We start from the raw sequence: 17,876 nt of genomic DNA on the forward strand, positions 1-17,876 counted from the left end.
AATTTTTTTTCTATTATCATGTATAGTTTAATGGAAATGATATCGTATTGCTATTTTCAATCACATATCAGATAATTTGGAACATTTTCAGGAGAAAGCTTAGTCCTAGGCATCAGAGGAATAATCTTTTATTTGAATAATCTATCAGCTCTGTCCTTTAATTAAATACAGTCCAATTTTCACATATCTAATTACTATTTCTGAAGGTGAAGTAGCCAATTTCTGTACCCCATGGTATTGTTGAATTCAGATAGTACTTTTGCTGGAGAAATTCATATTGATGTAAAATGGTATAATCTTATCAGAAAGTACTTTTTTTGACGTTAGAAAATCTGGCACATAATAATTGCTTAATAAATGCTTATTTATAGTTCAGTATAACTCATGGTGTTCTTCTTTCTCTCTTTAATGCTATGCTGCTTGTTTTGTCTTGTATTCTTCAGTAGTGTTATTTCTGAACAATAATTAACTCTTTACAACTTTCTCTTTCGCTTTTTCCTGGATGCTGCTTCCTTCAGTCTCACCTCAAGGTCAGTATGTCCTTTTAAAAATAAGTATGTTTAACATTCCATGTACTAAATTTATCTTGAGTTCTAAAAAGAAAGTGGAATAATACAATTTTTCCCTGGAAACATATCTAAGAATTCAGTGCAGAGGACATAATATCCTCAAAAGTATAAACTTTATAAAGAAAGAATTTTAAAATAATTAGCAGGAGATGTCTTGTGTGTTTGTTGGAGAGTTGTTATATGATCAGTCTGTGGAAAATACATAATAAATTAAAATTTTTCCCCCTTTTTCTTAAGTAGACTTCATCAATAAGAGAAAGTACAGTGCATGTCATAAAGTGATTCTTTTGATTTGTTTTTCAGTTGCTATCACTCCAAAACATGTTTCTTTTCCTATTTGTAATTTCTTTTCCCTTATGGATTTTGCTGTGTCTTAGAAGCAGCTATTTCAGTGTGGCAGCAAACATTGCAGTATTAGTAGTATTATTTGTCCTTTTGGTATTTTTTCTAGAATTCACACGTAAGGGGTAAGGAATGGAAGTGGGAAAGAATATATTGTCAAGAATGGTCATTGAAAAAAATACTGCTATCCGTACATTTCCAAATTTCTTTAGAGTAATAGTTCCTCTAGAACTGTCAAATATGTTGCTCCCAATCCCCTTACAGACCTCAACACTACTGAGTGCAGCTTAAGTCAGATTAAAAATTATCTAAAAAATCTAAATAAATAAAAATACTTATATACTATGTATAGATAGATAACAGTATTAATGTGTGCTTTCTAAAAGCATATATGCATGTAGAAATTCTTATGGGGATTCCTTCTTTAGAGTCTGTCTCTTTCTTTGTCTTTGTTAGCAAGATTCTTACCACAGTCCTCCTTAAACAGTTTATCCTTCATCTGGAACATAGTCATCTGCTCAGAAGTCAGTGTGGCTTCAGAAAAGGTTGATCAACTCCTGGATAATGCATGATATTCTTGTGCTTTCCCATTCACCAGAGGAGAGCTTTTTATTTTATTTTATTTTTTCAACATTTTAATTTTTAAAAAAATTTTTAAATAATTATTTTTCTAAAAACATATATAGTTTTTACAATGCATTTTTGTAAAACCCTATGTTCCATATTTTTCTTCCTCTCTTCTTTATTTTCTCGTTCCCTAAGACAGCAAACAATCTGATCTAGGTTAAATGTGCAATTCCTTTTTTTTTTTTTTTTAAATTATTATAGCCTTTTATTTTCAAAGTACATGCAAGAATAATTTTCAACATTCATTCTTGCACAACCTTGTGTTACAAATTTTTTTGGAGTGCTTTTTACAAAGCTTGATGTTTTTAGCAGTGTTGTCAAATGCCTTCAGCGAGAAAAAAATCAACAAGTTGAGCAAACACATTGATGGCATCTTATCATGGATCATTGTGGTAGCTGATAGCACATTATTCAAGAGTTGGTGCAGGTGTTTTTTATTTGTTTCTTTGTTTTCTTGTGCACTTAATGCAGCCTCTGAGGTCAAGATGTAACAAAGTTTGTATTGATCCTCTACTGTTTCTACCAATTTTGGCCTAACAGTTAACACCAAGAAAATTCAGGCTCTCCATTAGCAAGCACCATATCATCCATAAATAAGTTATCTGTTACAGCAAGTGAAGAACTATTGAGTCCTGTGGATGAGTTTGCTTACCTTGGCAGCATACTTTCCAAAGATGTTTACATAGATGATGAGTTTTATCTGTGCATTTTGCCAAAGCTGGCTCAGTGTTTGAGAGCTCCCAAAAAAATGTGGGAGAAAAGAGGAGAAAAGACTGTCCACCAAAGTGAAGGTCTCCAGACTTGTGTTGACCTCATTGTTGTCTTCCTGTGAAATCTGGACAGTTTGCCAGTGCCATCCCAGGAAACTGAACTTATTATTTTAGGAAGATTTTTGAAGATCATCTGGCAGAATAAGGTAGCAGGTGCTTGGGGTTCTTTCTTGAGTTATACAGCAATGCATTCAGACTATTTTGCAGAGTGTGCAACTCTAGTGGGCCAGCCATCTGTGAATGCCAAATGTATATTTGCCTAAGACTGTTCTGTAGAGAATTCATAAAAGGAAGGTGAAATATAGCTGAGATAAAATAAAGTATTGATCTATTCTCTGCTACATGTACTAATTTTGGTCTACCAATTAACACCAAGAAAATGCAGGTTCTTCACCACATTGCCAGACTTAGCATAGTGTTTGACAGGTGCTGAAGGAAAGTTTGGGAGAGAAGAGGTATAAGCTTCCATTTGAATTGTCTTAACATTCTGATCACTTGGCAAGATGAGGTTCTGGGCACTGAGGTCCTTTCTTTTTTTTTTTTTTTCTTTCTTTCTTTCTTTTTTTTTTTTTTTTTGCTGAGATAATTAAGGTTAAGTGACTTGACCAGGGTCACACAGCCAGGAAGTGTTAAGTATCTGAGGTCAGATTTGAACTCAGGCTCTCCTGACTGCTAGATGGTGCTCTAACCCCTGCACCATCTAGCTGCCCCACTGAGGTCCTTTCTTAAGCTAAACTCTAATTGGCCCGTAATATTGTTTGAATGAGAAATGTATGTTTGCCTAAAAGAGTATTTTACAGAGAACTCACATAAGAAAGGTCTGAAATGGTGATCAGAAGAAGCAATATAAGGATATTCTCAAGGTTTCTCTGAAGAAATATGGAATCAGTTATTTGACATGGGAGACGCTGTCAAAAGACTGTCCAACATGGCATGTTTATATTGAAAAAAGACTCTGTAATCTATGAGGGAAGAATTGCAATAGCTCAAGAAAGTGATGTCTGCAAATTGAGAGACATTTCCACTCTAAGCGTTCATGTGGACAATTTGTGACTGATTTGTGCTAAGTCTTATGAGCTCAGAGTGATCTAATCAGCCACAGTTGGACACATTAGATTTTGACCCCAACATGATCGTGTCATTTTGGTCCTCTTTGAGAATGAAGGACAACAGCCAATATGCCTGTAGAAACCCTAATGTGCAATTTAGTGGTCTCTGATTCTCTTTGGCTTGTTGGGGTAGAGAATCTCTCTTCTTTTTGTTAATCTTTGTAATTTTTTGTTCAGTCATTTTTCAGTAATGTCCAACTCTTTATGACCTCATTTGGGATCTTCTTGGCAAGGATGCTGGAGTGGCTTGCCATTTCTTCAATTCGTTTTACAGATTAGGAATTGAGTTAAATAGTAACTTGTAACTTGTCCAGATCACACAACTAATAAATGTCTGAGACCAGATTTGAATGTCTAAAGTTGAGTCTAGGTCCAGCACTTTATCCATTGAGTCACCTAGCTTCACTTATTTTTGTTAACCTTCTTATAAATAATCACATTTTAATGAGCTCTTTTCTCAGCAGGCCTATTAATGGCCTTTTAGTCTTATTATTGCTTACTTTTTCTCTAATTTAATTCTTTAAATTTGTAACACCATAATGGTACCATTGTTAGACTAGAGAAAAATGACAAAATAAATATTAAGCTAAAGGATTTTTTAAACTTTTTTTTATAGCTTTTTATATACAAAACATATGCATGGGTAATTTTTCAACATTGACCCTTGCAGAAACTTCTGTTTCATCTTTCCCCTCCTTCCCTCCACTCCCTCCCCTAGATGGCAGGTAGTCCTATATATGTTAAATATGTTAAAGTATATGTATACATATTTATACAGAGATCTTGCTGTACAAGAAAGATTTGATTTACAAAGAAGGTAAAAATAACCTATAAGAAAAAACAAAAATGCAAGCAAACAGTAGTAGAAAGAGTGGAAATGCCATGTTGTGGTCCATACTCATTTCCCAGTGTTATTTCTCTGGTATATAGGTGGTTCTATTCATTACTGATCAATTGAAACTGATTCAGATCCTCTCATTGTTGAAGAGGGCTACGTCCATCAGAATTGATCATCACATAGTATTGTTGTTGAAGTGTATAATGATCTCCTGGTTCTACTCATTTCACTTAACATCAGTTCATGTATGTTTCTCCAAGCCTCTCTGTATTCATCCTGCTAAGCCAAAGGATTAATGTAGTAAAGGCAAAACTGATCTTTTGACATTTAAAAATGACTTTTACTTGGTGATATAGTTTTTGATACTAAATTGGCAGATATGCAGAAAGAACAAATGACATGGTTATTACAAATTCAAAGCAAGGAAATAATTAATTTCAAATGTACAAATATCAAATTATGACACTATCTTCATCTAATGTGAAATAGCATATTGGTTTATCTTTTTTCATATCAGATTTAATTCTCTATAATTTCTGAAAGTAATTTATCTCCAGAAACTGTAAATTAAAACAAATCCAAAATTTTATCTCACTTCTCCTAAACTGGGTGTCTGAAGATGGAAATAGATTGGAGGGACTGAAAAACAAGAATATTAATACATCGTTGGTAGAGAAGTCCAATCATTTTGAAAAGCAATTTTTAAATCATGTTACAAAAGTGATATCAATTTCTATAACCTTTTCCCAGAGATTAAATTTCTAGGCATATGGAAGGTCAAGAAATATTAATGGGTCAATCAAAAGGAAAACAAAGAAATTATTTTTTTCAACAAAATGAACAGAGCTAAATAGTTAACTTGTTCCTACTAAATAAAAGATGCTTTCTATTTTAAGAAATTTATTAATACAAATAAAATATACCTCATTGCTGCTATGACTAAAAGTATATCTGAATCTTGAATGAAAAGCCAAAAAAAAAAACCACAAACATTTTGTGGTAGTTAAACAGAAAACTCTTTAATTGTGTAATTTAGATCTTTATGATAGAAAAGATAATGCCAAATTTGAAACTTGTATTTCCTGTTCAAACTATTTTCAATAGATAAAAAAAACCAAAAGTATTCTTTACTTTTGTAAATCTGACTCCAAATATGTAATTTGTTTAGATTTCATATCATTATCACGAAGCATGTATGCATTGATAAATACATGTTAATGTGTATTGATATATGAATTCTTGAAAAAAATCTGTTGTATGTTAATATGCCATGTACTATACTAATTCGCAGCACAAAAGCAAAAAAGAAGATAGTCTTTACCCTCGAGGAGTTTACATTCTGATGGGGAGAGAACAAAGATTAGAAAGTAATGAGTTAGGAGGGAATAGGATTTAGATTTGAAAAATTACAAGGCTTATTTCAGTTCTGTCATGGGAGATTCAGAGTTCATGCTTTCTAGAAAAAATGACTATAAAGATTTGATAGTAGTTAAAGAATATGAAAGTTGATGGGAGAATAAGATTGGAGTATCAGCTAGGAGGCTGGCAAAAAAATGTTAGGGGAGTTAAAAAATAGAGGAACTGACTTGATTTATTGGGCCAGTCATGGAGTGTAGTTGGATGTAAACAGATGTGATCTCCAATCAGAGCAGCAACTGTGATGAAAAATTCTGTTTCAGTTTTTTTTTTTTTCCTGCCAGTGCGAAAACAGAAAGACTATGATGCAAAAAAAAACTAAAGATGAAACTTCTTGCCTCATTAAAATAAGAGGATGCTGCCCCCAGTGTATGTTTTGAGCTTCTAGATAAGGTTCTTGGAAGCTTGAAAGTCACAAACTTTCAAGTAAAGTTGGGAAACAAATCACTGCTCTAATTTCAACCAGATAATGTGTCACTTCCCCTTCTGTTTCTTGTTTCTAAAGGTGTATACCTTCATATTCTCCCCTGCTTTCTGTAAAATTTACCTTATGAATAAAGTTGCTAAAGCTAACACTAGGCTCACTGACTCTTAAAAACCAATTGAGCCTATTAATAATCAAATTAACAAAAACCATATGATCATCCCAATAGATGCAGAAAAAGCATTTGATAAAATCCAACATCCATTCCTATTAAAAACTCTTGAGAGTATAGGAATAAATGGACTTTTCCTTAAAATAATCAGTAGCATCTATTTAAAACCAGCAGTAAGCATTATATGTAACGGGGACAAACTGCAACCATTCCCAATAAGATCAGGAGTAAAACAAGGTTGCCCACTATCACCATTACTATTTAATATTGTATTAGAAATGCTAGCTTTGGCAATAAGAGTTGAGAAAGAGATTAAAGGAATAAGAATAGGCAATGAGGAAACCAAATTATTACTCTTTGCTGATGATATGATGGTATACTTAGAAAACCCCAGAGATTCTACCAAAAAGTTATTAGAAACAATCTACACCTTCAGCAAAATTGCAGGATATAAAATAAACCCACATAAGTCATCAGCATTCTTATATATCACTAACAAAACCCAACAGTTAGAGTTACAAAAAGAAATTCCATTTAAAGTAACTACTGATTGTATAAAATATTTAGGAATCTATCTGCCAAGGGAAAATCAGAAACTTTATGAGCAAAACTACAAAACACTTTCCACACAAATTAAGTCTGATCTAACCAACTGGAAAAATATTAAATGCTCTTGGATTGGGCGAGCAAATATAATAAAGATGACAATACTATCTAAATTAATCTACTTATTTAGCGCTATACCAATCAGACTCCCAAAAAACTGCCTTGATGAATTAGAAAAAATAACAACAAAGTTCATATGGAAAAACAAAAGGTCAAGAATTTCAAGGGAATTAATGAAAAAAAAATCAAATGAAGGTGGCCTAGCTGTACCAGATCTAAAATTATATTATAAAGCAGCAGTTAACTAAAACCATCTGGTATTGGCTAAGAAATAGACTAGTTGATCAATGGAATAGGTTAGGTTCAAAGGACAAAACAGCCAATAATTTTAATAATATAGTGTTTGACAAACCCAAAGACACCAGTTTCTGGGATAAGAATGCATTATTTGACAAAAATTGCTGGGAAAATTGGAAATCAGTATGGCAGAAACTAGGCATTGACCCACACTTAACACCGTACACCAAGATAAGGTCAAAATGGGTTCATGATCTAGCCATAAAGAATGAGATGATAAATAAATTGGAAGAGCATAGGATAGTTTACCTCTTAGACCTGTGGAAGAGGGAGGAATTTATGACCAAAGAAGAACTAGAGATCACTATTGACCACAACATAGAAAATTTTGATTATATCAAATTCAAAAGTTTTTGTACAAACAAAACAAATGCAAACAAGATTAGAAGGGAAACAATATACTGGGAAAACATTTTTACAGTCAAAGGTTCTGATAAAGGCCTCATTTCCAAAATATATAGAGAATTGACTCTAATCTATAAGAAATCAAACCATTCTCCAATTCATAAATGGGCAAAGGATATGAACAGACATTCTCAGACGAAGAAATTGAAACTATTTATAGACATATGAAAATATGCTCCAAATCATTATTAATCAGAGAAATGCAAATTAAGACAACTCTGAGATACCACTACACACCTGTCAGATTGGCTAGAATGACAGGGAAAGATAATGGGGAATGTTGGAGGGGATGTGGGAAAACAGGGACACTGATACATTGTTGGTGGAATTGTGAACACATCCAGCCATTCTGGAGAGCAATTTGGAACTATGCTCAAAAAGTTATCAAACTGTGCTTACCCTTTGATCCAGCAGTGTTTCTACTGGGCTTATACCCCAAAGAGATACTAAAGAAAGGAAAGGGACCTGTATGTGCCAAAATGTTTGTAGCAGCCCTGTTTGTAATGGCTAGAAGCTGGAAAATGAAAGGATGTCCATCAATTGGAGAATGGTTGAGTAAATTGTGGTATATGAATGTTATGGAATATTATTGTTCTGTAAGGAATGACCAGTGGGATGAATACAGAGAGGACTGGCGAGACTTACATGAACTGATGCTGAGTGAAATGAGCAGAACCAGGAGATCATTATATACCTCAACAACGATACTGTTTGAGGATGTATTCTGATGGAAGTGGACCTCTTCGATAAAGAGAGCCTTAATTGATCAAAGATGGACAGAAGCAGCTACACCCAGAGAAAGAACACTGGGAAATGAATATAAACTGCTTGCATTTTTGTTTTTCTTCCCGGGTTATTTATACTTTCTGAATTCAATTCTCCCTGTGCAACAAGAAAACTGTTAGGTTCTGCACACATATATTGTATCTAGGATATACTGCAACCCATTCAACATGTAAAGGACTCTTGCCATCTGGGGGAAGGGGTAGAGGGAGGGAGGGGAAAAATCGGAACAGAAGTGAATGCAAGGGATAATGCTGTAAAAAATTACCCTGGCATGCGTTCTATCAATAAAAAGTTATTAAAAGATTAAAACAAACAAAAAAAAAAACCAATTGAGCCTATTTTGGGGATATAATGAAATTTTGATTAATTATATTTGCATTGTTGATTTGGTAATTGATAGTAGTATTTAATCAATGGCAACTTGGTGGCTCAGAAAATAGGGTAGGAGAGCTTAAGTCTGGGAGTCCTCATTTCAAATTTGGCCTCAGGCACGTACTAAGTATATGGCCCTGGGCAGTTGATGTAATCTTGCTTGCCTCGATTTCCACATCTTTAAAAAAAATGAGTTAAAGAAGGAAATTGCAAACTACTCTCATATCTTTTCCAAAATCACTCCAAATGGGATCACAAAAAGTTGGACATGCTTGAATAGAAATAACTACCACCATCTAAGCAATGGACTGTGGGATAATTTTTTCCCCAGAAATTGAATAATGTAGTATGGTAGGAAAAACAATGGATTTGGATTTAAAGAAAATAGATAGAAATTCTTGTTCTGCTATTTATTATATATACTTTTCTAAGACTCAAATTACCCACCTTTAAAAGGTAATTGTTATGATCTTTCTATTTAAATTTATATATATATTTACACACACACACATACATACATACATACATACATATAAAAAACATACAGTTTTTTATGTATATAAAACATACAGTATAACATATTAGAAACAAAAGTAAAAGAAATAGATTCCTACAGGAAGGAAATGGCAAATACCATTAATACTTTCACAAGTTAAAATTGAATGAGATGAAATGAGATCTCTCAGTCGGTCATGAAAATTGAGTAAGGCTTACCAACTCTAAATTTGTAGGCCTAAACCAACACCCATTAAGACATACCTACCTCCTCTTCTTCCTGCTATTTTTCTATGCTGTCATTTGCTTGCTACCTCAACTTAAACCAAATATGGGCAGCTACACTCTGGAAACACTGAAATTAAAAAGGTTTTGTTAAAGGCTTCTTGTGGACAATAGGGTTTTAGTTGGGATTTAAAGGTTGCCAGTAGACCAAAAATTAGAATGGAGGAGGAAAAAAATTACTTAAATGAAAGACAGCTAGAGAAAATACCCATAAATAAATGGTGGAATGTCAGCTAGGAGGACAATGGCCCTAGCTCAAAGAATATGTGTTAGGAAATAAGTTATAAAAAGATTGGAAAAGGGGAGGGCTAGGATATAAAGTACTCTGAATACTACACAGAGCATTTTTTTTTAATAGCTTTTTATTTACAAGTCGCATGGGCAGTTCTACAGCATTGACAATTGCCAAACCCCTCGCTCCAACTTTTCCCCTCCTTCCCCTCACCCTCTCCCCTAGATGGCAGGATGACCAATAGATGTTAAATATATTAAAGTATAAATTCGATACACATACATGACCAAATTGTTATTTTGGTATACAAAAAGAATTGGACTCTGAAATATTGTACAATTAGCCTGTGAAGGAAATCCAAAATGTAGACGGGCAAAAATATAGGGATTGGGAATTCAATGTAATGGGTCTTAGTCATCTCCCAGAGCTCTTTTGCTGGGCATAGCTGGTTCAGTTCATTACTGCTCCATTGGAACTGATTTGGTTCATCTCATTGTTGAAGAGAGTCAAATCCATCAGAATTGATCATCATATAGTATTGTTGTTGAAGTATATAATGATCTCCTGGCCCTGCTCATTTCACTCAGCATCAGTTCATGTAAGTCTCTCCAGGCCTTTCTGAAATCATCCTGTTGGTCATTTCTTACCGAACAATAATATTCTGTAACATTCATATACCACAATTTATCCAGCCATTCTCCAATTGATGGGGATCCACTCAGTTTCCAGTTTCTGGCCACTACAAAGAGGGCTTCAGCAAACATTCTTGCACATACGGGTCCCTTTCCCTTCTTTATGATCTCTTTGGGATATAAGCCCAGTAGTAACACTGCTGGATCAAAGGGTATGCACAGTTTGATAACTTTTTGAGCACAGTTCCAAATTGCTCTCCAGAATAGTTGGATGTATTCATAATTCCACCAACAATGTATTAGTGTCCCTGTTTTCCCACATCCCCTCCAACATTCCCTATTATCTTGCCCTGTCATTCTAGCCAATCTGGTAGGTGTGTAGTGGTATCTCAGAGTCACACAGAGCATTTTGTATTCATTCCTGGAGGCCATGGGAAAAAATTGAAATTTACTGCTTAGAGGGAGTGACATGACTGACTCTTCATTTTAAGAAAATCATTGAATGGAAAATGTTTTGAATTGGGAAGCGACTTGAGGCAAGCTAATGTAATAATCTGGGTATGAAGTGATAAGAACATAAGATTATCAGAGAAGAGAAGGAAGCACAATGAAAGATATTCCAAAGGTGAAATTGGCAGTCCCTCCTGACAATAGATTGGATGGAGGGAATTGGGATAGGTGAGAGCTCCTGGCAAATCCATGATGATTCCTAGGTTGTGTGTTTGACAGACTGGGAGGCTGGTGTTGTCTGCTGTAACAATAGGGAAGGTAAGAGTGAAAGAGATCTAAGGGGAAAGATAATGAGTTCTGTTTTGGACATCTTGAGTCCTGGACATCCAATTTGAGATATCTAAAAGATAGTTGGAGATAGGAGATTAGATTTCACGTTAGGAAAGAGATTTTTGACATTCATCAGCTTAGAGATGGTAATTAAATATATGGGAACTGATGAAATCTCCAAGTAGTATCGACTGAGAAGAGAGTTCAAGACAGAGCCCAATGGGATGACTATACTGTTAGAAGATACAATGTAGAAGAGAGTCTTTTTCCATTCTGTCAGAAGATGGATAGCTACTACCCATCAATGCTCTGGAATCATGGTTAGTGATTGTACTGGTTGTACTTCTTAATTTTTTTATAGTTATTTGTTTTTATTATGTTGTTTACTTTGTGTAAATTATTCTGGTTCTGTTTCTACCCTCCCCCAGTTCCTAAAATTCTTTCCAGATTTCTCTGAATCTATTTTGCCTTATCATTTCCTATAGCATAATATCATTCTGTCACATTTATAAACCAAAGCTTGGTAAGTCATACCCCACTTGATAGGCACTCTCCTTCCCATTTTTTGCTAGCTTCAAAAGTCCTATAAATATTTTTACACATTTTTAGTCTTAATTTGTTTGCTTAGGACTAATCCTTCCCTTTTTCTGCCCTCCCTTTAATTCTCCTTCCTTAGTAGATCTCTCCTTTATATTTACCTGTTGAATGAAATGAATTTCTGTACTCTTGTCTGTAATCATGTATTTTTTCCCTTTGATGAATTCAGATAAGAGTGAGATTCAAAAGTTAATAGGTCCTTCCACTCCTTTTTTATATGTCTACTTGTCTGTGATTGTGACATAATTTTCCTTAAGTCTTTTTTCCTTCTCCTCCCCTTCTCAGTGTATTTCTCTTCTCTTTTTCCATTTTTACTAAAAAGATATAACAGACCTCCCCTAACCCTAAAGATCCCAGCTTTGGGGATAAGAACTCATTATTTGGCAAAAACTGTGGGAAAACTGAAGAAACTTGGTATAAATCTGTATCTTATTTCCTTTTCTAAATTAAAGTCAAAATAAGTATATGATTGAACATCTAAAAAAATGATATAAGCAAATTAGGAGAAAGGAATAGTTTACTTGTCAGATCTATGGAGAAAGGAAGAATTCTGACCAAACAAAAGATAGAGAACATTATGAGATGTAAACTGGATTATTTTGATTATATTAAAGAGGTTTTATACAAACAAAACATGTGCAACCAGCTATGAAATAATGTTTTACACTTGTGTACTGAGAGAGAGAGAGAACTGAGTCAAATTTATAAGACTAAAAGTCAGTCCCCAATTGATAAATGGTTAAAGGGTATGACTAGGCAAATTTCAGATAAAGAAATCAAAGCTATAGTCATATAAAAAATATTGTACATTCCTGTTCATTAGAGAAATGTACATTTAAACGATTCTGAGGTATCATCTCCACTTATCAGATTGACTAATATGACAGAAAAGGAAAATGACAAATATTGGAGAGGATATGGGAAATTTGTGAAGCTAATATACTTCTGGTGGAGTTCTGAACTAATTCAACCATTCTGGAGAGCAATTTGGAACTATTCCCAAATAGTAACCAAGCTGTCAAGCAGACTGTAATATCCAGATCCAGTAATATCACCACTTGGTCTTTATCCCAAAGGGATCATAAAAAAAGAAGGAAAAAATACTTACCTGTACGAAAATGTTTATGGCAGCTATTTTTGTGGTGGCAAAGAATTGGAAATTGAGGGAATGCCCATGAAATTGGGGAATGGCAAATTATAGTATATGAATGTAATGGAATACTATTGTGATGTAAAAATGATATTCGGGCAGATTTCAGAAAAACCTGGAGTGCACTTTGCAAAGTGAAATGAGCAGGACCAGGAGACCATTGTACATATTAACAGCAATATTGTCATGGTGATCAACTGTGAATGACTTAGCTCTTCTGAGCAGTATAATAATCATCCAAGACCAAATCAAAACGAACTCATGTTGGATAATGCTATCCATTATCCAGAGAAAGAACTGAATACAATTTTAAGCATACTGTGTTCAGTTTATCTTCGTGTTTTTTTTTTTTTTTCAATCTGTGTTTTCTGTTACAAAGAATTAATGTGAAGTAAGTTTTACAAGATTGCACGTATAAAACCCTTTTAAAATTCTTTCCTTTTTAGGGAGGTTTAGAGGAGAAGAAGAAAGCAAGAAAATTTGGAGCACAAATTTTTTTTTAATTACTGTTAAAATTTGTTTTTACATGTAATTGGAAAACATAAAATACTATTTAAAACTTAAAAAAAAAAAAAAAGACAGAGCCACTCTAGACATAACAGATCCACTCTCAGACTTTTTTTTCATCCCTCTGTGACTCATGATGGTTATAGATTTCAGAAGGAACCCCTCTTTCCATATAAGAATGTAAGCAGTTTTTCCTTGTTTGGTCTTATATTATTTTTTGGTCATATATACCATTTTACATTTCTTTAGTTTTTGTATTTGAACTTCATTGTTATTACACAGCTCTGATCTTTTCACAGGAATGCTTATAAGTTCTTTACTTCATTAAAGATAGATTTTCCCCTCTTTTTGCCATTCCTTCCTTCCCTGCCTCTCCCCCAGATAGAATTATACCTATTTTTGCTGACTAAATATCCCTTGTTTTTTGGAATATGGTATTTCAGAGCTCTCAGCTCATTTACACTGGTGCTACTATAGTGTGTATGATCCTGACTGTGGCTCTTCATTACTTGAATTCTTTCTTGGTCGCTTTCAGTATTTTTTCTTGATCTAGAAATTCTGAATTTTTGCTGTCATGTTTCTAGTTTTTATGTTGGAATTTCTTTTAGTGATCAGCGGCTTCTATTTCCACTTTTGTCCACTGCTCCTTAGAGTTATCTGCAGTTTTTTTTTTAAGAGTTCTTGAAATAGGTTGTCTTAGGCCTTTTTCTCAGTCATGGCATTCAGGTAGGTCAGTGATTCTTAATTTTCCTTCTATTCCTTTCCCCACTTCTTGTTTTCCAAGTAATTTGTTTTTGCTATTTTTAGATTTTCTTTTACTGAATATTCTTTTCCAATATTTCTTTTTGTTTCTAGTTCATTATAATTTTCCAGGAGTTTGGTTCATTACCTATTATATTCTCTTTTTGATTCTTTATTCCATAGTTTGCATTTCCTTTTCATTTTTTCCTGCAACATTCCTTCATGAAAATTTTAAAAAAGAATTTTCTTTTCATTCTTGTTTCTTTTCATCTAGAAATGCTAGTTGAATTTATGTCTAGGATGTGTTTTTCTCAGAAAATTCCAGTTACCCTAGTACCTTCTTATGATAGAATTCTAATTTTGTTTGCTCTTCCCTTCAATCTATTGGGTCTAGGATCTGCACTCTTTTAGTGCTTTCAAAGTGTCAGAGTAGAGTCTCATTATTACCCTCATGGTCCAAGCTCTACAAGTTCTTATAGACTGCTGTGTACTATTAGCCAACTGTGCTATTTGATAGTAACAGAACTGAATGCTGCTCTCCTTTGCTGTGTGATTCTTGCCTTATTTATTGTTGGAATTGAGATCCTGTTCTACTTCTGAAGTTGGAGTCAAACTGTTGCCATTTGCAGTGGTGTCACTCCTTGAAATTGAAAATGAGCAGCAAAGTTTACTTTATTGTAAAAAAAAAAAATCATTTATTTTCTTGTCATTAGGTTTTGAAGCAATTTTGAAAACTTTTCCATTAAATTAAAATGTTTTGAGAAATGAAAGGCAAATATCACAACAACTTAAAGAAAACTGGTTTCAAGATTGGTTTTCATTGTAGCTGTTATGAGGCATCTAAATAAGTTAAATTTAAAATTTAAGAGTGGAAATCAGATTATAATATTTATGTAGATTAGATTATTTTAGAGCCTTTAAAATAAAACTTGATCTTTAATAAAAATATATAAAATTATAATTTGACTTAATTTGACTCAAATTCCTACATGTAGAAAGCTATCAAGAATCATTTTGCTATAATTTCAATAAGTATGACACAGATATTCAGGAATTAATATTTTAATTTTGAAAAAACAATTTGAAGAATTCAAATTTTGTGAATTTTGCACTCCGTTTTCTTTTAATGGTAAAAGAGCAAAAAGTAACATTCAAATAAAACTGGTTGAAATTATTGCTAAAAAAAAGTATAATGAAGTGTTCCAAAGCTGTTTTTTTTGAAATGCACATTTGCTCCAAGAATCTTCATAATGTTTGATAATATGTACCTATACAAATAATTAGGGCAAAATTTACCAAGGGATATTCATCATACATACTGAAAATTTATCATAAAAACTTATACCCAATATTGATAAAATGGTTTCTGGCAAAACATGCCAAGTTTCTAGCCAATTAAATTAATTTTGAATTTTTTTTTTAACAGTGGTGTGTTTTGTAATGATTTTGAATCTATTCAATGTAAAATCATAAAACTGTATGCTTTTTATCTGTATGCTTAATTCTGTAAATATTATCTGATAATATTTATTATCAGATAAATCCTGATTTGTATGCAAATATTGTAAATATGTAAATACACATGAATATCTTTAAATAGTCATATATAATAATAATATGTAGAGTATTTACATATTTGTTATATCTAGTTCCTATATGATTTAATGGATTATTGATATTATTAAAAATATACATAAATATGTATACTTCTAAGTCAGTGAGGACTCATATACTGTATAGCAGATGCTTTTTGATACTGTCTTACAGAATATGCATCAGTAAATTATGATAAATTTATGTTTGCATATTATTTTTTAAAATACTATTTAATGAATTGTTTCTAGTATTTTTGTTATCTCTCAAATGAATATGACCAGTATACATTAAAATACACATTATCATTAAAAATTGATGCGCTGTGTGTGTGTGTGTGTGTGTGAGAGAGAGAGAGAGAGAGAGAGAGAGAGAGAGAGAGAGAGTTCTGCATTTGTAGCTGTGAACTCCCCACCTCATGTCTTAGGTAACTCATTTCCATCACAACCCTCACATATACAAGATAGTAGTCTCTTTATCTTATGAATTTCTTTTTAAGGATTTTGTATTACTAATCAGAGAAATTTGGCTAAACATCATCAAAACTCTCTTAGTACTAGAGAAAAATTCATTCCTAGTCTTAATCACACTGATGAGGCCTAGATATGGGGTACCTAAATGAAATTAGGGTTTAATTAAGGTCTAGTAGTGGCATGAGAGTCCCCTGTAAAGGAATTTATCGGCCTGAAAACCTAGATTGATAAAAGAGTTTTATTATGAGGTTTGGAAGTAAGGTTAAAGTCTAGTTAAGGAAATAGATGAAAGTAGAGAGAGGAGGGCACTGGAAACAGGGTTCCAGTGGACAGGGGGTCCTTGGGGTGCCAGCATGGTGCTGGCATGTTTTGACCCTCTGCAAAGAGAGGGCTCCAGCTTGACTGGAGAAATAATGAGAAATTCAGCTAGAGGGGCCTGTGGGTGGAGTCCCAAGTTGGCTCCTCAAGGGATTTCAGTGGGGGCTTGAGCTTGCTTGGTGGGGATTGGGAAACCTGAGCAGATTAGAATGGGGGCTGGGACAGCCCAAGTTGGCTCAGATCCAATGGGGGCTGAGAGAGCCTGGATCTCCTATTGGAATTCAAAAGGATGCTTTTGACCAGGATTTGTGAATCAAAGGTCCTAGCTTCCTGAATTGATATTATGGCGTTGGGAATCAGAAAGGAATAAATCAATCTAGTTTCTTAAAGGGACCACAACCCGCATCAACACCTCTAGGGTTCACAATTCTCTAGATTGACAAACTTGTCATATTTCTAATTTAAGACTCTTATATCCTTTTCTGCCCTAGGAAGTTAAAAACCACCTTTTCTGATCCCCTAATTCTGTTCATAACATTTTGGAATGTAGTTTTTTGCATATTATTATTCCTATTAGACCTTGAGATTAGGCACTCTATCCTTACTTCCCCACTTTATTTGTATTCCCAGCACTTAGTACAATGTTTAACATATAGTGATTGCTTAATATATGTTTATTGATCATTGACCATAGAGTGTTCTTTTGTTGTAGGAAATCATTGTTAAGCCATATATATGGAGTTTAAGTAAATGTTATGAGGTGTCATTCATAAAAATTTTGTTTTAGTGGAGTAGGAAAGTATTGAAAACCACAAAAATCTCAAGAATACCTGCCTTAAAGTTTGTTAGCATCAGTTTCATAGAATTAAAGAGAAAATACAATTTTGAAAAGTTCATTTTCTTTCCTCACTAGGCAAGTAAAAGACCAAAATAAGAAGGTTGCCAATCTGAAGCACAAGGAGCAAGTGGAGAAAAAGAAGAGTGCGCAGATGTTGGAGGAGGCCCGGAGGAGAGAGGACAATCTCAATGACAGCTCTCAGCAGCTCCAGGTCAGACAGAAAGAAAACATTTATGGGTGTGTTGGTGATTTGGAATGGCCTATTGTTGCTTGGGTGTCCCTCTCCAATTGTTTTTGCTGCCTTCCTCCACTCATTGATCAACTTGAGCTCAAACGTATCCTTAGTTAGTCCCTATACTCCTCTGTTCCCTTCCTTCTGCCATGTCCTAGATGCTTTTATCTCTCCTGCTCTAGCATTAATGTATTTACTTTCTTTCTAGAT

General features: G+C 33.8%; 1 protein-coding gene across 3 annotated transcripts in view; it reads left to right on the top strand.

Moving 5' to 3' along the window:
- Positions 1-17,876, top strand: part of ERC1 (ELKS/RAB6-interacting/CAST family member 1) — a 345,893-nt gene that overhangs the window by 169,717 nt on the left and 158,300 nt on the right. For all 3 annotated transcript variants that reach the window (XM_051962823.1, XM_051962825.1, XM_051962824.1), the window contains one exon: positions 17,510-17,645. In XM_051962823.1, the coding sequence (XP_051818783.1) occupies positions 17,510-17,645 (136 nt within the window). The remainder of the gene's footprint in view (positions 1-17,509; positions 17,646-17,876) is intronic.

This window comes from Antechinus flavipes, chromosome 5 (assembly GCF_016432865.1).
Source record: "Antechinus flavipes isolate AdamAnt ecotype Samford, QLD, Australia chromosome 5, AdamAnt_v2, whole genome shotgun sequence".
Lineage (NCBI taxonomy): Eukaryota > Metazoa > Chordata > Mammalia > Dasyuromorphia > Dasyuridae > Antechinus > Antechinus flavipes.